Source organism: Melozone crissalis, unplaced genomic scaffold (genome assembly GCF_028551555.1).
Source record: "Melozone crissalis strain CALT ecotype California unplaced genomic scaffold, PUWL_Pcris_2 ptg000004l_1, whole genome shotgun sequence".
NCBI lineage: Eukaryota > Metazoa > Chordata > Aves > Passeriformes > Passerellidae > Melozone > Melozone crissalis.
Window position 1 is genome coordinate 43,613,169 of NW_026535782.1, and position 22,619 is coordinate 43,635,787.

Consider the following 22,619-nt stretch of genomic DNA (forward strand, 5'->3'; position numbering starts at 1 on the left):
AAAATTATTCAAGCTATTACTGGTATAATCTATAACAAGTATGACAGTACTAATTTGGAATTTTTCCATGCCTTCATCCTTAAAAAAGAGCTACCCTGTCACTGTTGGGTAAATCTCAGTGGAAAGCACTGTGACCATGGCTGGCTGCACAGTCGAGAGGGGATAGGCTCACCCCAGGAGCCACAAGCAGCACTCTGAATTTTCACCTGTTGGCCATCGATTCTAACTGACCTCACTTGGCAGACACCAAAAATGCTTTCCATCTGTCTGTCCCTTGACAAAAATAGCAGCAACCCCTTTCTGCTGCACTCAAGTCTTCCTTGGGGACAGCTCCCTCTTGCCTTTGCCAGGTCCTGTGCTGGCTGCTTGGGGAATTAAAAAGAAGGTGAGGGTGAAGATGGGGTCTTTGTCCTGAGGTGGGCTCAGGGCATCCCAGAGGCGGTAAGGAGGAGTTGGAACTCCCCATACTCAGGATATTCATTCATTCAGGATGTCTTTGTTTCTCCTTTCAGGGAATTTGCAGGGAGTGCTCTGAGGGAGCTGGAGGCACTGAGAGGCATGAACCAGTGTTAAAGCATCACCAGTGTGAACAGGCTGGTACGGTGCACAAATGCTGACGAGGCACCAGGAGTCCTTCCTTCCCAGCTGAGGCAGGCAGCCCAAGGCCAGGAACTGGCCAAGGGGCTGGGCCTTGCTTGTCCTGGAGGTCCTTCTGGCCCCACACTTACAGAACCAGCCTGTGTTCCATCATGACCCTGCTCTTGCTTCCTCTCCTGCACGTGCTCCAGCAGGGGAAGCTCAGCCCTTTTGCCTTTTTTCAGATGACATTTTCAAATCCACTCAGCTTCCTTTAAAGGATCCCTCAATCCCTCCCACAGCTCCCACTCAGCTGGACACTGGAGAGGTGGTATAGGAGCAACTGAGGATGACACTGGAGAGGTGTTATAGGGACAACTGAGGATGTCCTGTGGATACCAGAGGGCCTTTTAGTAGCAAATGTATTGCTTGCATGTCTTTATAAGTGACTTATGGGCTGCAAGGTGGGTATTCAGATGTGGTCACAAGACACAGAGGGAAAGGAGAGGAGGTAGCTCACCCTCTTGCTATTTTGAGACAGCCTGTAATCACCTCTCCACAAGACTGTAGTAAAAAACAGGGAGCACCCTCAGCCCCCATGCTGTTCTCCTCTCAGCACCAGTGCCCTTGCCTTTTCATAGAAAGCAAATGTGGCTGCATGGTTTCATCCCTCTTCTCCCCACAGCAGCCTCCCCTCCCCACAGCAGCACTGACAGTACACACCATGCCTTCAAGGGAGGCTCAAGTCTTTGCTCCTTTAATGTGCAGTAAAAAAAGACAACTCTCCCACGCTCAACAAGAAATCCCACTAGCAGGAGCCCTGAGCTTGGCACCCTCCTCCCTGCCTTTCATTTACAAGTGGGCAGCATGTGCAGTTTGCTCTGAAGGGTTTTTCTCCCCAGGTGCAGAACTTCTGGCTGCTGCAGGGTTGTTCTACTGACATGAGATGACTGATGTCTCACTTCCCCTCTGTGCTCACTAGCTGAACAAGCTTCTGCAGCAACAGCACGTTCCCACTGGTGTAACAGTGCTGATGGAAGGGCCTCCTGCTTTAGGGGGACGCAGCTCTGTGACCCTGGCGCACACAGCCATCCCAAGGGAGTCGGTAGCATTGGCCTGGCTCAGAGGGACTCCCCACCACTGCACAATGTGGTGGAAGGCATCAGTGAAAGGGAGAGAGGGAGGTAGGATCGCACTGGGATAAAAGTAGAATAATGGAGAATTAAATTAACTGCAAATAGTTTGCTGAAGGCACATCCTGCCCCATGGGAGAGAGCCCCTTCAGCCTGGGGTACAGCTTGCAGTCCTGTGTGCTGCCAAGGGCTTGGACGACTGGCTGCTGTGCAATGGAAACATCTGGGCTGTGGGCAGGATTCTGGATAAACTGATGGGGAAAGGGAGGCGAGGAAGAGGAAGAGAAGGGGTTGTGAATGGGAAGGTGTTGCATACCACAAGCACTTGTGCAAGAGAGGTTAGAGCAACAGGGTCCCTCTACCATTATTAGTGTTCCTCCTCGGCCACCAGTAATGCTTCACATCCCTGTCCTTCCCAGTCTAACACTGGCAGGCAGAGGGCTGGAGATACATTCTAGGGGAGGGGTGAGGAAAGAGGCAGGCAGGAATGATTTCAGCAGCAGACTGCAGCCTCTCCTGTTTCTTGGGCAAGACCTCTTAACTACCTCACTGGAGAGTAGGATGGGGGAGCTTCTTCCAGAGCTTCATCTGCTTTGCCCACTCTGTACCATAAAAAGAAAAGCCCACTGAACTCCCACATTCTCTAGCAGCTTTGAAACCCCCTTTACAAGTCTACTGTATGATATCCCTAAACACAAAAAAGATTATCTGAAGTCTGAAAGCAGCTTAAAAATAAAAACAACTCAAAGGTAAAACAGGAAGAGAATGGAGGAAGGGGACAGAGTCCTTCCTCTGCTGGCCCCTGGTTGGAGGCAAGCAAAACAGCACACACAGCCTCTTGCTCCACAGCACACCAGTCCATAGCATTCACAAGGCAAACATAGCATCATCTTCCTTTGCTTGCTTCTGATGATGGCTGGCAGCAGGAGGGGAGAGGGAAGTCCCTGCTGAGGAGCTGGACAAAGTGGGGAGGCGGTCTGCAACCTTCGCTCGCTCTTCCAGAAATTTGTCAAACTCTGAGGGCAAGAGAAGAGCAGAGCATTAGCAAAGAGGGAGGTTTGTGGAAGAGTCAAGGTGCTGCCAGGAGCAATTAAAGACAAGGGCTGGCTGGCACATCTCACCTTCACTGGTGACACCTTTTGGATCCTCTGATTCTCCCTAGCAGAGAAGAAGGGCACGGTTAGAAGGAAGGTAGGTAAAGGCATCTCACAGATGTGATTCTTTGCACACAGAGAGACAGGACAGTGTTTCCCCTACTTCCACAGTACAGACATGTTGGAGGGGCCCTCAGTTCATTAGCTGTGGCTCCCAGAAGGCTGATGATGCTGTTGTGGTATCCCAAAGCCTGTGTCCCCGGCTTTTCTTTCCCTGCTCCCTCCCAGCAGTCTGTGCCACACATTCAGGGATGACAGTGCTGTTATACACTGCCTGAAGTCCAGCCCCACAGGAAACTCCAGCAGGACTTCTGGCTCCAAGAAGGCAGCCCCCCACTTACCACGTCAGTGGAGAGCCACTTTTCTATGTCTTCCATGAAATTGGCTTGAGGAACTGGTACCTGGGACAGAAAGAAAAAGGGCAGTGAGGCCAAGGAAATAAAGTAAATCCACTGGAATGGATTTGCAATGCAAAAAGAAAGCCCAACTCAGAAGCTCAGCCTCTCACTCCACTGTTCAGTCAGCTCAGGCCCATCCAAATCCAGCTGGTGCCAGCTATCAGTGCCATTGCTTACCTGCTTCCTCTGTCCCATCCATGCCCAGACACGCAGTTTCCAGGATACATGCCATCAAAAGCATCTGTGGTTTGGTGGTTGGCTTTGGGATTTTGGGACTGGACCAGACTTTGCTTTTTGGTGAGGACCCACTAGGTGGAAGTTGTCTGCTTGTGTAGGCAGCCAGAGAACAAGAGACATGCATTCCTCTACACCTTCTCCCTCTACAAACCAGTGACTGTCTGATGTCAAAGTCAGCAATGCTGAAGATATTGGAGGTGCCAGGTCTGACAGCACACAAAGGGGGAAAGACACCTGCCAAGAACTGATTCCCTGGTGTGATCATGGAGCACAGCAGGATTTGATATCACACCAAACTACTGAAACGGACCCATGAAAGAGGAAATCATCTACAATTAAATTTTACTTCCAGTAGGGATGAGGCTAGCTCAGAAGAATTCATAGCCCTGGTCAATTTAAACAGCAAAGAGACATATTACTAGTGGACAGAGGTAACCTTGAAAGAAACAAAGTCTGATTCAAAACCCCAGATCCTTTTCTCCAGTCATGAGCGACTTGAACAAAGCTGAGCAAGAAGCAGTCCTTGCTAGAGGCTCCCCAAGCAGAAGAATGAGAGAGTATTTGTGGGAACTTATTTATTAGTTTTCTAATATATATAGCTCCCTTGCCCTCAGGAAACACCAAGACCAAGAAAAAGAGCAACACCTTTGTACCAAAGACAGATTTCCTCAAACCAGGGAACAAGCACCGATAGGTATCACAGCTGCCAGATGGATGAATGGGAACGGAAGAGGATGTGTGAGATTAGGGAAGTTTCAAAGCAAACTGGCTTTGCCTGCCCAGAGAGGATCTCTTTGGGGTACAAGTGCATTCAAGCCAACTGTACAGCATGTGGGGAAACTTCCTAGAGCAGACATCAGCCTGGGCTGTGCCCATTACAGGAAGACAGGCTAACAAGCTTCAGACCCAGGAGCTGTCAAAGCCTCTATATGCCTGAGGGAATGTAATTGCAGGAATTTCTGCTGCCAAAAGACCAAATTCAAATTCCTGAAAGCTCAATCATTAGTTACAGGAGGAGGCCTTCAACAGGGTTAAAGTCAGAATGTGTTTTCCTTCAAACAAGGCACCTTGTGTCAAGAAGGAGAGGCTGCAAGGAGAATGAATGGTAGCAGCCACCCTCGTGATGCCACCAGCTATTGCCTCTGCCTCAGACACCCACACCAAAACAGGCCATCCTCTAGCTCAGAGTGGCACATGCTCTCTTGGCCTCAGAGCTCCTAGGATTTTTTCCTACACATGTTTACTTGAGGAAGGACTGGCACACTGCCTGCTTCCTTCCCAAGCCTAGTTTCCACTACTGGCCCAGCCCAGGGTTGCTCCATTTCATTTAGCAGTATCTGCTGATGTCTGCTGTGCATCCTCATGTGCTGTGCCAGTGATGCTTCTGTTTCAGCAGCCCCAGCCTCCTCCCTCCCTGCTGGCCCTCCACCACCTCAGATCTCACCATTCCTTGACGCATCATCCACTTTGTCAGCTGGGCTCCATCACTAGAGGCACCAGACTCCCCCTGGATGACAGAGAGTCTGCATTGCAGTGTGAGGGAGAGGGGAGGCAGCGGGGTTAAGGTGAGGGAAAGAATTTACTCATACTGGGGGCCTACTTCTCTGATAGCGGAGAGAAGGTGACTGGACATGGAAATCTACTGAAGAGGAATAAAATATACATTTCCAGGGGGAAGTTTCCCTGGGGAGGGACATCCTTCAACTGCCTGAGGCAACCCCAGACTTTTCACAGTTCCTCACCTCAGGGCTTTAAAGAATGAGGTATGCAGCCCAGCTAGGAAATGCAGGTTGGTGGAGACTGGGAGTTATCATCACTTGACTTTTTCCCAACAGACAGCACCCTTACTTCCTTGGTGAGCCAGAAGATTACTCCCATTCCTGGTGATGCAGTAAAAGCTGTGGCCACTTACCGCTCCCGTGTTCTGCTGCCGGGCATCCAGGGCACCAGCAAGGCCTTTGGTGGCTTGGGGGTCTTCATACTTTACCCTGGAATCAGAGAGGGAGACAACAGGCTGATGAGATGCCTGAGAGTGAAGAGCAGGAACTCCTAAATGACTGCACAACTTTTCATGCCTTGTCATTCTGCTACCAAGAGCTTCTAGAAAGGTATGCAAAGCCCTTGTTATAGGTGTAGCCCACCACAAAACAGACCAATCTACTCACTGGAACATTGTGGGATACAACAGCACAGCCCTGGCACAGTGCCAGAAGGATGACAAGGACTTGTATGAAAATCAAGACACAGACTTACAGAGCTAGGTGCATTAACCACAACACTCACCTTCTTTGGGGTGGAATATAAAGAGAAAAAACCTAACACAGACTGAACAGAATATTACAGATATTTCAGAAAGGATTTGAGCAACAGGCCCTCACCTACATACTCACCTATCTTCATAGACACAAACAGCTCAAAACCAGCTCTTTAACTAATACCACATGAGAAGTGGTGGTGGCAGAGGTTCACTGGCTATTCTGGCCATAAGTGAGACTGGATGATCAGAAGAGCTTAGTGTTGCTTCCAAGTCTCCAAACGCACCATTACAGAAATCTCTTTCCACACACAGACATGTCTCACCCATAATTTCCCCAGCCCCAATCCTGTGTCCCCTCTAGGCTGCTACTGCACATGACAATGCCACACGTCACCGTTTGATCCATGCCGAGTGGGGAAAACTCTCCATGCTAGGAAAATGAAGCCTTTCACAGAAACTCTCCACAAGTTTCCTCTCCAGCTGCTCCCAGGCCCAATCCCACAGATCCAGCAGACCATCAAGTGGAGCTGTTTTTGTTGGGTGCCAGGGGCTTGGGCCACCGCCGCTCAAACTTCTCAAAGAAGTGCTCATCAGTGAAGGGGCCGCTGTGAACAATGGCATCCAGGATGAAGTACAGCGCTGCTATCATGCCACTGATGAGGAAGAATGGCAGGAAAGGCTTGAAGTGCCTTAAGCACTCCCTCACCGAGACACACATGAAGCATGGGGGTCAAGAAGAAACCCCAGAGGCTCTGCCAGCACGTCCTGTTCGGGAGCTGTAGAGCAATGGGTCTGTTCAAGTGGAGGGAGACACTGAGAGCAGAGGCTCTCAGTGAAATGTGAAGCCTGAGCCACTAGAGGTTACCTGGCAGGAGTGCAAGTGCAGGCAGGAATAAATAGAAGATGTCTTGTTACTTGTGCAGAGATCATAAGCCTCGGACTGTGCTACAGCAGAGAGGATACAATTCCACCTCTGTCCAGAACTCCAGCACTGAGCACATACCAGTGGCTCTGGTTTCAGCCCCAGACTGGGTGCTGTGTTGATACAACTGTTTTTGTGCTGGACTGCCTCTGTCCTCAGGCAGCACAACCCACAGTAAAAGCGGTGGGGAAACCCAGGGACAAAACACATGAAGTCATGTGTGGGCCATGGGTTTCCCCATCACGTTTACCAGAAGCAGTCTGAGGCAGAGGAATGGAAGCAAACATCATTAGGAGACCTTAACTTGCCACGTGTAAGAGACCTTAAGTTGCTACTGGCCAGCTGCAGAACAAGACACTCCAGTGGCTGCAGGAGTGCAGGAGCACAGGCCTTGGAGGGCTGGAGGCAGTGATGGGCCTGTGGGCTCTACTGCTTGGTACTCTATGGAGAGCAGTGAATGGCTCTGCCAGGCAAAGCAGCGTGAGATCAGCCACAGACTATAAACCCAGGGGATCTGGTCAGCACAGCTCTTGCCAGCTCCTTCAGAACAAGGATTCAGGAATCCACTCTGCAGTGGAGAAGGCCTCTTTAGTTCAGCCAGCACTATGGAGAGTAAAGCACCAGTTCTTAGTGCTTTACACCAGGAGCTCTCAAATGCACCATGGAAGAAGAACATCAGTCCCACTTGCCAACAGGGAAGCTGAGGCACAGAACAGTGCCCTCCTGCAAGCCACAACTGACTGCACTCTTCCTGCACTCCAGCTCAATACTCTGTCTGTTAGGCTGAATCAGTACTCAGCAATTCCCAAATTCAACATCACCTCAGTCAGGACAGATGACTTCAGAGGCAAACAAGAAAACTGAGCCAGTCCCACTTCACACCTTCATTCCCAGACACTGAATCTCCCAGAACATGTGGGAGACCCATTCCTTCTCCCCATACCCAGAGGACACCATGAAGGGGAGATGATCGAAGAAGGAAAAAGGACTGGGAGCACAGAACTCATGCTACAAACACTGTGTGTGTAAAGAGTGCATTTCTGTTTCATCCTGCTGTCTCCCAGGAACTGCTGCTGGTCAGGATGTAGCCCCATTTTCCCTGAGCCCTTGTCCTTTGCAAGAAGGCAGAAAGGACAGAGTAAGCTGTTCTACTCACCCTTTGCGCTGCTCAGCCAGCGAGCTGCCACGGGTCAGGGCAAACATGTCAAAGTCTTCCTCCAGCTTGCCAGAAGTGTCGAGGGAGTGCAGCCCTGCACTCACACTGCTTGAGCCCAGGTCTGTGGGAGACAGAGCAGGGTGAGCAGGCAGTGCAGAACAGTAAAGGGAGGACTGTGGGCTTGGAGAGTGCTGGATGGAAAACTGTCATCAGAACAGGCTAAACTACTCTAGGCCCACTCCTCCATCCTGCTCCTCAGCTGCAGCACAGTCTATGCATGTGTGCAGTCGTGGGTGAAGTAACAGAAGCTATTTCTTTGCCCACTCAGTAGATATTTTTGGCTCAGTTTCAGACAGAAGCAGCAGCATCAATTTACTGATGCTGGAGGCTAGATGTTCCTGACCATCTTAGACAACTCTGGAGGGAATTGCTCCATAACCTCTAGAAGAAAATAACCTCTGCTTCTGGGCAAGCACCTCTGAGACAGATGAGTGGATTTTCATGACTCAGGCATCATCCAAAAAACACTTGACTTGAAAAATATCTCAGCTGGCTTGTCTGTAAAAAGAGTCTGGTGCCAATTTTCTGCAACTGCATCCAGGCAGTGCTATGTAGGCTGTTGGTATGTCTTGAAGAACCCCCAGGACCCCTCAGTTTTTTTGAGTAAACAACCTGTCAGATCCTGGATCCTGGGCCCAATATGCTCATGGCTGCCTTTGCAGCATAGCTTCAGCTGCTCTGCTTCTCCCAGACCTCAGTGGTGAACCTGACACCACACAGCAAGAGAGGCAAGTAGGCAATGCTGCCAGGCATTGCAGAAGGAGCAGCTTTATCCCCAGTCTTGCCAAAGGCCGAGTCCTTAGCCACAGACTAAAGCTGAGATCCTTCTTAAGTCATGGCCACCTCCTGCCCTATGTGAGGTGAGGATGCCAAGACAAATGCTTGAGCGCCTTGGGTCATATACAAGTTTCTTCATGAGTTTGTTAGTTGAAAACACATGGCATTTCTCTAGGTTACACTAGGAATCTGACTAAATAATTTTGGGAGATGATTCAAGGGCAGGAAAGGATTTTCAAAGCAGCACAGGATAAAGACTGAGGGGAAAACCGCATAGCAACACACTCATTCCAGCCAGCTGAGAGGAAAGGTTGCTGGTGACTTCAGGCTGTTTCAGTGCTGAAGGAGTATTGGGTCCCAGGTCAATCAAGCTGTTCTCTGCCTCATTTGGTGCCTTTGGAAGAAGAAAAAAGAAGATGGTGGAGAGTTTCTGAAGCTTGGATACCCTGACCCTACAATCCTAGCTCATTGATACTGGAGAGGAAAGCCCTTCTGCACCCATTGAAACATATCAGCTGTGAAGAGGGAGAAGAGGGACAATGATCAGAGAACTGGCTAGGAATAGTGTCCCAGGGCAGCATATGCCTGGGTAGCCAGCCTACCAGCTCTGCTGGATGTCAGTAAGTAGGGTGAATGCTGGTTCAGAGGACAGGGTAGTGCTCAGAGTAGGCTCATATGGGAATTGGAATCTCATTATTCAATAACTATAACTGCTGCTGCTCTGCTCTTGCCCTTTGGGCAGGGCTGGAGAGGTTTGCAGTGGGAAATGGAGTGTTCCATGTACCAGGTGCTTTGGTGCAGCTTGGTTGGGAAAGCAAAGCCCACCATTTCTAAATGGGGCAGACTGAACCTCCCTGCAAGTCAGCAGGGCACTGCTGGACCAGCAGGATGCAAACCAAGCTGCAGAGAGGGGCAGTTCTGAGTTACCTTAACAGGCTGTCCTGTCCGAAGTCGCTCGAACCTGCAGGAAAGGTGACAGCATGCATTTCAGTAGTGTGGGCTCATTCACCCACAGCCCAAGAGACTTTTTGTAAGACTTGGCACAGTCTGCCCTTTCCTACCCACTAGGAAAGGGGAACTATGGCTCAGTGCCCAATTTCCCCTCAAGATACCACAGCAAGACCCATAGAATTGATGTCTCCTGAGAGGTGGTGTGAGAAAGCTTCTTAGGATCTTCCACAGTTCCTTGTAACTAACAGCTCTCCTTTACAGTTCATCAGGGGATGAACTAGCAAAGATGTGTTTGTTGAAATGGAAGAAAAAAAAAGCAGTGCTGATCCCATCTGGGCAATTTTTTTCTGTCTCCATCTCTCTCAGAGCTAGAAAACCAGCTCTTTCCATGCAGGTGCTTCCTTCTTTTGGGTTATGCCACAGGGACATCTTTATACCCCATCAGGAACTTACACAGCGGCTTTGAAGGGGCAGGACTCAGTCAGCAAAAATTGAGGACATTTGGCTTTGTTCTCAAAGATGGACGATACAGACTGATACATCTCGAATATTACACTCTCGGGCAGATCAGAAGGGTGAGATAGGCAGCCTTCAAGGGCAGTAAAGTCTTGTGGGAGAGCAGGGAAGAGAGGGAAGGAGAGAGGTACCTTTCATGGCGCAGAAACACGTTATTGAGGTTGTCATTGATGAGCAGCAGCTCCTCAGTGAGTTGCTCATGGAGGACACGGGGAATCAGCTCCAGGACTCGCTGCTGCATGGCTCTGCATGTCCGATTCAGCTCCTGTTCAAAGCAGGGCAAGTCACCACCCGCAAAGGTCACACTACGGCTGAGCATTCACAAATTTGGAATTCTGACTGGAACACAGATTCCAGAGGCTACTGGGATCTATCAGGAACTGCTGATGGGCAACAAATATTTGGTGTGAGAGGTAAATTGAGTCTAAGCTTTACATGGAATAATTGTATGCTTTTTGTATTACACATCACCCAGAAAGAAAGGCCCTTGGGGACTACAAACTCCCTTGTGAAATAATTCCAGCCTTGGCAATGCAATTTTCATCCACCATTGAAACTCTACTGTCCTTGTGTCTCCCTTATCCCTTCACTCCCTGATAAGCCCCACACTAAACTGTCCAGTTCCCCACACTTCCATGCATTGGGCCTCAGTCCATCAAGTCACTGCTAAACTGTGCTGCATGTGCCAGCCCTCCACCCTGCCCAGTGTTCCTTACTTGCAGCAGCTCCAGGTCAGAAGGCTCGGCCTGGGATGGCACCAGCTCTGTTAACATCTCCGACATCACCTTTGTGTTCCCATTCACCACTTCCAGCTCACTGCGCAGCTTCCCGATCTGCAAAGGCAAAGTGGAGTGACAGCTCTGCCAGGGGAGGCTGGGGACGTGGCTGAGGTTGCTCTGAAGGCAGGGAATGGCACCACGTGTGCATGCCTGTTCACAGCCACCGGGGAGTTCATTTGTCACCACTCATTTTAGCTCTCAGGAGCTCCCAGCAGGAAACCCCTCCATGACTTACCATCAAATTCATTTGCTGGTAGCAGATGTCAGGCCCTCACCTGGGATCTCAGCTGCCAGTCTAGCTTTGATTTTTAATGGCCAGCACAGGCTGCTGGTATGATTCAAATCTCTCCTCAGCTAACAGCTCCCATGTGGTAGCCATTTAAGTGGTTTAATTTCCAAAGTGGTGTAAGACAGGGGAAAACAATTAATTCCTATTCAACAGGAGAGCCTCAGCTAAGTGTGCAGTTGAAGCTTTAGTTCTCTGGTTTACAAGCTGCTGCTGAGCCTATTTAGAACAGTTTCTACCCTCTGTTCTGCAAGGGAATGCAAAATACTGACAGCTAGGGGTTTGGTGCTGAACATGGTGTCATATGAAGTCAGGGTGAGGAAGGAGAAAAGAGGATGGGGAAACAAGTGAGGAAGCACAAGCCTTTGGAAACCACATAGCCAGATAGGGTTGATTCATATAAAGTAAGCAGTGAGGCAAGATAAACAAAGATGATAAGGAGGCATCATGTCTCAGCACCCCACTTTCCTCTACCTGAAAGCAGCCCTGTCTTAGGCAAACGTTGGTTGCAGTATCTCAGTTCATCACTGTGACCACAGTGGAGCTCTGGGGAGCTCTCAAAGGACTGTGCCTTAGAGGAACAGCTCCTTGAAGACAGAGGCTGGGGCAGGACCAAGTACTGCAGTCCCAGAGCAGTGTCTGTGAAATAGCTTCAAACACAGGAAGGGTCAGCAACATCCTGGGACTTGTGTCCAACTCACCTGCTCGGGTGTGGGTGTGATGGGCGCGTCGCTGGATGTGCCTCTCCCGGGGGGCAGGGTGACAGGGTGGAGGATGGACTCCATCTGCTGAGGGGAGTTGACTGCAGGTGAGGTCTGTCCAGATTGAGAGTTGGAGCTATACACAGTCTACAAAGGTGGGGAAAGTGACAGAGAGAAGGAAATGTTAGACACACACACTTGGCAGGACAGTGCAACTAGAGGAGAAATATTGATGGCAGCTCCCCAACTGGTCCCAACAGCTCTTGGCTGTCCTGGAGCTTCTCACATCTCACCACCCAAACACCCTCTAAATTCAAGACAGAGTTCCTGAAATCCCCTCATTGCTTCAGAATGGCAGCTGCCCAACATTCTTCTCTTCAGCAATGCTCCCATACCCTCTGTGGTGTGTGGATGGGTGACAGCATGTCCAGATCAGTCATGGGGAACTCCAAACCCTTCCGTCTCAGGTCTTCATAGACAGCAACGACACCAGTCAAGTCTGGAGAGCTGCGGAAGGCGTCCGCCCAGGACTGGGGAGGAAGAGACAGTACAGCCCATCAGCACGTACAACAGCCTTTATACTAACACCTAAAGACACATACTGTCTGCATGGTGCAGATGCTCACACTTCTTGGCTCACCTGGATGAGGGTCAGCACCTTGTCATGCACTATGGCAGGTGGATTGTTCTTTGGCAGGATTGTTCTCACCAGGACACCTTCTACAAAGTCCTGGCTGGACACAAGGACGTGGAAACGATGGCCACAGTTCTTGACGCAGGTCTCCAGGACCTTCAAAGGCAATAAAGCATTAGCTGTAGCCTTGTCTGTCCTCATGTGTTTGCCTTATTGGGTTATGCCAATATTGGCTTTAGGTACATGAGTCTGTTCAGCATGTATGCTAAAACCTGTGTTCAGCACTCAGCTTTACAGCAGGGTATCACAGAGCACTGCTCACCGTCAAAGCCAGCATAACTTCATGGAAGTTCTTATTCCCTACAATTCTCTTCTTAATGGCTCGGAATGCATCTTTGGGCCTGAAGGAGAAATGAGATGAAGAAAGATCATCAAAACGTTGAGGCAAAGCAAAACAGCCACAGGTTCTGGATGCCTCATACTCAGCAGGTGTCCCTCCTCACCATGTTTTCAGGATGGCTTGAAGCAGGGATTGGTAAAGCAGCTTTTGCTTGTGGTTCTGCAAGAGGAGCAAGGTTGGCTGATCATAGAATCATTTAGGTTGGAAAAGACCCTTTAGGGTCATCGAGTCCAACCATAAACCTCACACTGCAAAATCCACCATTAAGCCATGTCCCTGAGTGCTATTACTGAAATTAGAGGCCTCTGTGCTGATGTCTGCAACAGGGCAAGGTGTTCAGGACACAAGAGAGAACAGAGTAAAAACAATGCTAGAAACACACTCCTGGGGGGTAGAGCAAAATCCCATGGCAGAGAGACTGAAGAGGAGGAGGTCACAGAAAAGCTTGGCACGGGTCACAAACAGGAAGGAGAGACCAATCTGCAGCAATTCCTGTGTTACTCAATGAGGAGCTATTTAACATTTCCCTGGAGAGAAGGAGGCTGCAGGAGAGACACACTGGCAAAATCTTGCTTGTATAGGGCAGGTGGGTAAGAGAGCAACAGTATAGCAGGCCCTCATTAACTATTCTCAGAGGGGAGAAACACCATGGTCTCAGTCCACTGTGGTCTTAAGAGGGCACAAATGAACCAGATTCAGAGCACAGGAAGAGAAGCTGAGTTGGAAGAGCAGCGGTGCTGGAGGAGAAAAGTGGGGTGGAGACACTGACTCAGTGAGGAGGGCAGAAGTGTATTGGCCTGTGGGCCAGCCTGGTGTCAGAGGATGGGCCTTAGCAGGACAATGGGAGAGCCTGTCCAGCTGTGTATCAGGTGCCCAGACCTGAAAGCAGCCACAGCTCGGGCCTGAGAACTGTGGACAGAGACAGATGCATTTGCACCGTGGGGATAGTGGAAAAGGAGTGGTGACAGATCTGTAAGTAGAAGTGTTTGACTTTGTTTCCATACATGTGAAGCTGAAAACTGGACTTGCTAATCCTCTGTCAACATCACTGTGGGGTAGGACAGCAGGAGTGAAACCTACACGTTTTATTCCATGTAGCACCTTCTTTTTACATGCTGCTCCTGACATCTCCACTGTGAGAAGGAGCATCCTCCCTTGAATTCAGTGGCAAATCCCCAGCTCATGAGTTAACAAGTCTGGCAGATTGATGAACCTCTCCCTGTAGGGAGAGGGACACAAGAGCTCCCCCATCCACTTTGTGTGTTTTTGAGTGACTGTACATGAAAATACCTGAGAAGAAACCCAAGAAAGACTGGCACAGTAAGAGGACTGAATAGCAGCCTGAGATTTCCCTCTCAGTCACCAGCCTTTAGATTTTTACATTCCCAGAGGAGAGAAAGAGAAGGGTATGAAGGGGGAATAAATCAAAGTGGAAGAAATGCAAATATGCCTTCTGGAGATGGGAGGCAGCCTGGCTTGAACAGAGGGTTGTCTGGGGATCCTGAAGGCCTGTTTGAATGGCTCCTGGCACTCACCAAGATTATAGAAAAGCATCTAATAAATGCTCTGACAGCTTTGCTATGTCTCTAGGTCTCCTAGCAGAGTCCTGTCTCAGGGATTGCTGGGAAGCCCAGCTTATTACCTCCAGCAGTGCATGCTACTACTGCAGCCTAGGGATGTGGTGTTCCAGGGAATTCAGGGACCTGCCACTGGATATGGGCCCTTGCCAGCTCCCTTACCCTTCTTCAGTCTCGTTAATGATGTCACAGATCTCCATGTTGAGAGCCCAGTCCTCACTCCGCAGGGACCCATCGGTGGCTCTCTCTGGAAAACAGAAACCAAGGTGAAGAGCAGCCCTGGCACTCTTAAGCTCTCACAAGGCCCCAGACCCCAGCCTGCTTCTCCCTCGCTGCCACTACAAAATACAAGGAGGCAAATTCATATGCAAATTGTGGGTCACCAAGTGCTCCCCACTAGGTGTCACCATGGCAGAGCACACTGCTGGGATGGTGGGTGCCCAGCTTTGCCCACCAATGCTACTGACACTACAAACAGACTCTGTGTGTCCTCTGGTGTCCTGCACATGAAGGGAAGGGGCTCAGCATAACTTCAGCTCCACAGCTAAGGAAAAGGGGGCTTATTTGCTTTGTTCCTGCAAGGCCAGAAACTGTTGAGTTCAGCTCACTCATCCTGATACAGATCTAATGCCAATAGCTCAAATTCTTGGTTTATACCACATAAGGAGACAAAAGAATCAGTCTCCTTTTTTTTTTTTGTACACCAGCTCTATAAAAACAAACAAGCAAACATAGAAAACCAAAGCAGGGTTTCTCTTGTTTAATATTTACACCTTTCCCCTGAACTTCTGGCCTCTAGGGAGTGTGGGCAGAAGCAAACTGCAGGCTGAAGTCAAAGTAATATTGTTCCAGCTTTGATTGTGTCCCCTTTAATTAGGAATTCCTCAGTCAGCCTTGATGTTATTTATTCAAGGCAGAGATTTGGGAAATGAGCAGCTATTACTGGGAGGACCAATGCCTCCACCCTGTAATCATCCATGTCTCAGTCCTAGCCATGCCTTTGACTGATGCCTTCAGGAACACCACCAGTAGAGAATGGCCAGCGGGGCCAGAAGGACCCGGGCACTCCCAAGACCACAGGGAAAACCAGACACAGCTAATGGCAAGCAGACGACAAGAACCATCCTTTCCAGCTCTCTCATCCTACAAAACTCTTCACTTAGCACTGGGGCAAGAGAATTAAAACTGGCCAGACCTGTTCAGCACTTACCAGGTGCTCTTCAGGAGAGCTCAGTCCTAGCAAGGTACTTACAGAAATGCCTGCATTTTCAAAACTGCTGTCCCTGCAAACTCTGCGGCTCTCCCTCGATGCTGTGGGTCCTCTACCCCTTTAGAGAGGTCCTTCCTCTGCAGAGCTGCCTTTTTCTGCTTTTGACCCAGCAGCTAATGATCCCTGTGTAGGAATGAAATTAAATGCCCATTCACACAGTAATGAGATAAGGCCATAACACAGGAAGAAGATTTTTTAACTCTTGCCTGGGTAAGCACATCCATCACGTCCTGTTTAGGGTCAGGCACAGAGCTATTCACAGCACTGTGCAATGCAGCCTCTTACACGTGTCCCTCCCACAGATTGCACACCACACTGTGAAGCTATCTGCATCTTATCACAATCCAGCCACCACCTTTTCTGTTGGCTACAGAATGCATTGATTACACAGTGATTATGGTGATGACATTGTGGCCACAGCCAGATGGAAGAGGGCAGACAGGGAGGAGAGTGGCAGACTATTCTTGATGCTCTTCCACCTTTCCAAAGGTCTGGCTATTACTGGAATAACCTTAAGGCTCCTTGACTCAGGTAAACTTTTGTCACTTTGAGTATTAACTTTACATAGGGATCCTTATTTCTGGCAGATCCAAGCTGCCTCAGTGAGGCAGAGGAGGAAGGATTGCACTGTGTGATCTGGTGGAGAATACATCCAGGACAATAGGCATGTTTGGTGCACCATGGCACGTACCAGCCAATGGGGGAAACTGTGGTAACACATGAGGGAAAATATTTTCCACTGGGGTTCCTTTGGGATCAGGACACAGTACAGAGCTCCAGGGTTCCTCCTGCCCTGGGACAGCAGCTGTGCTGGTAGGCCGGTTCTAGCTCAGGTCAGTCTGACGGGTTTGGATCATGTGGTCACAAAGCCCTCCTCACTTGCACTCTCCTCCAGGATCCCCTGCTCATGACACATCATGGTTTGAACAAGTCACAAGTTTGCCTGCACTGTTTGCTGCACTGGCAATGAATCACAGAAATCCACTACACAGGGGTTGCTCTGCTGAAAGTGAAGTCTACTTCCACTCTTCTCACTGCACATGGAAGGAAAAACCCACAACTTGGGAACAGGGCTGAGCCTGCTTGGAAGCTCTGAGCTACAGAAAAAACAAAGGACAAAATAAAACCTGCATTTAACAATCAATCCTTGCTGTTCAAATCTCCCCAACCTTCCTTCGCATTGTACACAAACATGAATTTAATCTGCAAACTCCCTTTCCTCACTTCCCAATGTTTGGTGGCACGCTGTAACCTGCTCCCCACCACCCTTTCCCTCCAAATGCACCAATCCTGCCAAGGTCAAGCAGCAGGTTTGCTTTTCAGAAAGGAATGTAAATAAACCATGTGTGTTCCTTCACCTGCCTGGCCATTTAGGGGAAAACTGGGCTTCCTCAGAAGTGACACACCCTGCCCCTGTTACCCCACAATATCGTGGCCATCCTGCTGCCATCACCCCAGTTCATACACTCATCAAGGGAGAGCTGCAGGAAACCTGCCACAAACAAAACACAGGGTCACAAAATGCAAAGCTGGAAGAACAGTATTAGAGCATATGGAAAACAGGAATGTGACCCTGAGGCAATTCCAAGGACAAAAGGCTTGAATTTACCCAGTACAAATTAAGGCCTGGCCTAGCTGGCATTGGGAAAACTGGAGCTAATGCCCTTCTAATCCTCCTTGCTCTCTTCCAAGCTGTAAGGGGCTGTCCAAGCCTAGTAAGATATGGAGTTTTCTCCAAAATCCTGAACTTTGCCCTTCTGTAAAGCCTGCAGAAGGGAAGGAAACAAAGTTTAATTAGTCACATGAAGGATCAGGGTGGCTGGCCCCATTTCATGAGCTGTAATTAGCACATGAGCTGTCTGCTCCGCACGAAATCTGAGCCTGGGATGGCTGGGGACAGCGACAAGTCCCTAAAAAGAGCGAGCACAGGAGGCAGGGCACTGCCACACACCCAGCACTCTGCCTGGTGGTCGTCAGGCAGCATCTACTTGTGTGTGTTACCAGCTGAGCCTGACCTGCAGCAGAGAATTCCCCTGGCAGAGGTTATCGTGAGCCTGTGAATGGCATTCCCCCTCCAAGCCCCAAAGCATTGGCTGCTGAATGTACAGGAGGCCCTACATGGGGCTGCTCCAAAGCCACATTGTTTTGGCAGCTGGTCCGGCTCCCCGGGTGTGACAGCATCGGGGTTTGTCTGATTCCAGTCTGCTGCCTCACAAATTGCTCAGATGGACCCAGAATCGCGCAGGACTGTGGTACGGGTTGGACCAGAGCATGGGCTCTTTTCCTAAATGGCACTGGATGTGCTCCTGCTGACTGCAGCTAGGTGATAAAAGTTATTTGGAACCAGCAGATAACAAAGGACTCCAAACACTTGGCATAACTGGTGCAAAGGATCTGTACACTGCTTTGTGCTATGAGTATATTTCACAAGTTTGCTTCTTTTCAAGGTTATTGTGTGTGCCCTGGTGGCAGGGGAGAGCACACTGTGCTGGGGATCCCACTCAGCTGTCCCTGCAGCAGCACACTGGCACTGCAGAAGTGTGGGGAAGTACAGGAGCCAGGGACAGAAGGTATTGTGCAGGCTCCTGTCCCCTTTGCTCCCCACCCCACACCTGAAGCACCCATAACCAGCCAGATGCTGCTCAGAAATCCTTTGCCTGTGATATGCTCTGCCCCTCCTCCAAGTGAAGCCTTCAAACAGTGCTCCCTGCAGTGTTCTTGCTGGCTCTAAGTTCCTCAGCAAAGCATCAAGCACCTTCTCACCCATTTCAACAGGTGTTTGAGGACACCAGCAGTTCCTGGCATGAGACAGCTTAGGCTCAGCAGAAAGCAATGCAAATGTTCCTTCTTCCAACTTCATTTCAGTTCACAAACTCACAGGCCCAACTCAGCATCCTGTACAAGCCTCACGCTTTTACTTCCCTTGAGGGAACTTCAGCATCAGCTCTGTCAGGACTTCACCATTTAGCTGTATCCTTCCCCCAAAGCCTGAGAGCACAGCGTGCATTCTAGAGAGACCAGAGATACGGCTCCAAACCTAATTCAAGGATGGTGATGGACACAGACTGCGCTGACACAGCGATGTGGGTATATGTGTCTCTGAACTCCTGCTCCTGTCCTGTGAATCCAATCAAATTCTCAGGGATCAAGTGACTCTTCAACTGCTGTGTTTGCCCCTTTTCCTCCAGACAGAGGAGGCACAGAAGACAAGACAATGCCTTTTTGAGAAGCACAACCTTGCAGGGACCCACAGAGCCCACAGAGGGGTGCAGCAACACCTGCAAGGTGGGATCCAAAAGGTTGTGGTGATTTTTCTGGTATACTGTTTTGCATCTGCCTCTCTTCCTCACCCAGGAGCCTTACTTACTTGCTCCCTCTTTACAGCCTCGACTTTTCCTGGTCCTCATGCTTAAAATAACCCCCATCCATAAAAAACATCTGTGTCATCTCTGTGCTACACCGTTACATCTATCCCTTGCCTGCCCTCACTGAAATAACCTGCCTGTGTCCCTTTTGGTATTGCTATAATTACTAGTTATTTTAGACTTCCAGGGTGAGGAGAGAGCTCACTTGGTGGTTTCTTCTCCATTCTCTCACTTAGAGACAATTCAACTCCTCGGAATTAGATTTTCCATTTTGAAAATGGAAAAAAGCTTCTCTTAGCTCCTAGATGGAGGCATAGTGGATTTCCCTTTCCACAGGGGAGTCTGAACTATGATGCTTTATCACACTTTGGAAATTTTCCCACTGGTGTTTAAAAAAGCCCACCACACAACAGAATCAAATACAAAAAACCCCAAACAAGTGAGTTTGTATTCCTCCTGGGAAGAGACATCACAGTGCAAAAACAGGAGAGGCAACTTTTGCGACTAAATCTCAGAACTGTGAGTAAGAAACTAGAAAACCTACTCCTCTGCAACTGACTCATTCTGTGACAGATCACTGAGATTATCTGAGCATTGCTTTCCTAGTCAGCAAAATAAATGGGTCTTACTAGATTAACATTAATGAAGGAATTTGAGAACGTTGCTGCAGTGGCCACAGAGGACTTTTTTTTTCCCTTAGCCTTCATCTAAAGCTATTTTAGACTTTATAAGCTCTATCAAGTGTACGTGACTTTGCCCAAATAATTTGCAAGGACGCAGCATTATCTTTCTGCAGACAGCCCAGGGCAGCAGCACTGTGCAGGTTTGGTGCTCAGGCTCAGGGGCTGGACACGCAGCTGACACAGACCTACCAAACGAGTTTGGGGAAGTCATGTTTGCGTCCCAAATTAAGCAGGGGAGATAGCATTAATCCACATCCCCAGGATGTTGATAGGCAATGTTCATATTCATATTTTCAATCACCACCCCTTTCAAGTCCTCCAGAGAGCTCCTTTCTCATATGCTGTAATTCCTCCACTTCTTTGGATTCCCATAACCCCAGTAACCCCCCAGTCAGTAAGAACTCCCTAGAATCACACCTCTGCTTCTCTCTGCTTCTCACCTCCTCTCAGACACTTTTGAAATATCTTTTCTTTTTTCCTCTTCTTTGCTGTTGGTTTGTTGCTTGGGAATCCCTTATTTAATTGAAACAAAGCCTAGAGGTATAACCCACTTACTGGTTACTAAACTGACCAGAAGATCTGTGAGGCAACTTTCAGATTGCCTCTACCCAAACACAAGGGCATATCTGATACACTCACTGAGGGAACAAAGAGCATTCATTCAGGAAAGGGCAGGAGACGGCTTCTCCTAGAACATGGGATTAAACATGTGACGTTCTGGGGGTATGTTGAAAATCATCTGGAGGATTTTGATAACACAAAGTCTTCCCTGATGATCCTTACACCACCTGGCTGTAATGGATCTCACCTATCTGTCCCAACACCAGAGTGGCACATCACAATGCCCCGGACACACTTTGGGACAGTTTTAGGGTAGCCTCTAAAATCATTATAATAAAAGCATTAATTAAAGCAGCTGCTTGCTCTGTTCCCACCCCAGGCACAGCCTCCTATTCACCCATGCAAGGACATCAAAAAGACTGAATGTGGGACCAGATGTTCACAGCAAACAGCAAAGGTCTGACAAGCAGTGAACAGCAAGAATGAGCAAGTGCATAAACTCAAAAATGGAGTCTAAATAGGCATCAGCCTTCAAGTACAGCTTCAAGGCTCTTAGGCAATACAACATGGGAACAGAGAGTCGTCATTCTAAGCATTTTAGAAACTGCATCCCTGCTCTGACACCAGTGTGGCTGTTGACGGTCTTCTTCTCTCCAACTGCGGCATCTTGGCTCCACTTTCTCAGGCCACATCCTTCTCCCATGTTCCCCATCTGCCCTGAGCACAGGGACTGCAGGACACCCACCATGTGCCCGTGGGACTGCCAGGGCACAGGGTGCGTGCTGTCTTCATTGCTGGAGCTGGTGCTCCATGCTGTGAGCCACAGCCAGATGGAAGAGCTCATGCTGCAGGAGCCAGGGCATGGCCCTGCCAGGCTCCACTTGTCCCACAGCTCAGTGCGGGGAGGCTCAGGGCAGGCAAACACCCCCAGCTGCCCAGCGCTTGAGTCCTTCGGGTAGGGGACACTGGTTCCACTGGGCGAGCCCAGCGTGGGGCTGCTGTCCCCACAGCTGTGCTGTCCCCGCAGCCCTGGCTGACCCCGTCCCACAGCCCCGCTGTCCCTGCAGCCCCACTGTCCCCACAGCCCTCACAGTCCCCATCCCACAGCCCCGCTGTCCCCACAGCCCCACTGTCCCCGCAGGCCTCACTGACCCCGTCCCACAGCCCCGCTGTCCCCACAGTCCTCACTGACCCCGTCCCACAGCCCCGGGGTCTCGAGGCCGCCCCTCGTGCCACCGCGGCTCACGCTCCCCGTTCCCGCCCGGCCGCGATAGGCTGCCCAGGCTGGAGCCCAGCCAATCAGCAGCTCCCCGAAGCCCCCGAAGAGGCGCGGGCGGAAATGGCCCCAAGCCAATCACGGGGCTCGGCGATGCAGGGGGGCGTGGCGCGGACCACCGGCCTGCGGCCCCTTTAAGTGAGCAAACTTCACCTCGCCACCCCGAGACCCCCTCGCACCCGGATTGGCTGGCGGGGCCCCCGGCGGAGCCACCTCGGGCTGCGCGCTCGCTATTGGTCCGCAGTACCCGTCAGTCAGAGCATAACTCTCTCCTGATTGGCCAGCGCGCTGTTGGTCCCGCCGCGGAGGCGGGGGCCGGCGTTTCCCCGAGGAAGGGTCCGGCGGGCGCCCCCGGGGGCGCGGGGCCGGACGGGCGAGCGGGGGCGCGGGGAGGGTCGGGGGGCGCGGATGCGGCTCTCACCGATGCGCTGCCCCACGGGGGAGCTGAAGGGGTTCCCCAGCAGAAAGTCCATCGCCGCCGCCGCCGCGCCGCGATCAGCTGACGCTGCCGCCGCCGCCGCTCACGTGACCGCGCGCCGGCCGGGGCGGGCCCCGCCGGGCCCCGCTGTGACGCCACCGGCCGCCGCCCGGAGCGGCCCCGCCGTGCCACGGGCTGAGGGAGCCGCGGTGCCGGGGTAGGGCCGTGTGCAAGCCGCCCGCTCCCTGGTCCCGCTGGCCCTTAGCCCCGGGCGCAGGAACCGAGGGGCTCCCGCCGAGAGCCGCCGCCGCTTTCTGCAAGCACGCCGAGCTCGGGCAGGACACCCGCGAGCCTGAGCGATACCCAAAGCCCGGAGAGCCTGTGGCGATGGGGTTTTAGTTTTCCGTAGCCCGGTGTGAGTAGGAAGGGCTCCCGATCCTCCCGGTAGGAGTTAGGAAGAAATTCTGTGAGGGCGATGAGGCACTGGGACAGGTTGCCGAGTTGTGGATGTCCATCCTTTGAAGTCTTCCAG

The 22,619-nt window shown here is 50.7% G+C and overlaps 1 protein-coding gene across 1 annotated transcript; it reads right to left on the reverse strand.

Annotated features, from left to right (window-relative positions):
• Positions 1–1,317: 1,317 nt before the first annotated feature.
• On the reverse strand, positions 1,318–22,179 carry TOM1 (target of myb1 membrane trafficking protein). Its single transcript, XM_054276982.1, has 15 exons — positions 22,091–22,179; positions 14,677–14,761; positions 12,860–12,938; positions 12,544–12,693; positions 12,299–12,433; positions 11,904–12,050; positions 10,854–10,970; positions 10,269–10,402; positions 9,598–9,631; positions 8,956–9,064; positions 7,834–7,954; positions 5,411–5,486; positions 3,205–3,264; positions 2,831–2,867; positions 1,318–2,725 (listed from the first exon to the last, which is right to left on the reverse strand). Exons 1-15 carry the CDS (start codon positions 22,140–22,142, stop codon positions 2,577–2,579), a joined length of 1,485 nt encoding a protein of 494 aa, XP_054132957.1. The 5' UTR covers positions 22,143–22,179; the 3' UTR covers positions 1,318–2,576.
• Between the last annotated feature and the right edge of the window lie 440 nt (positions 22,180–22,619).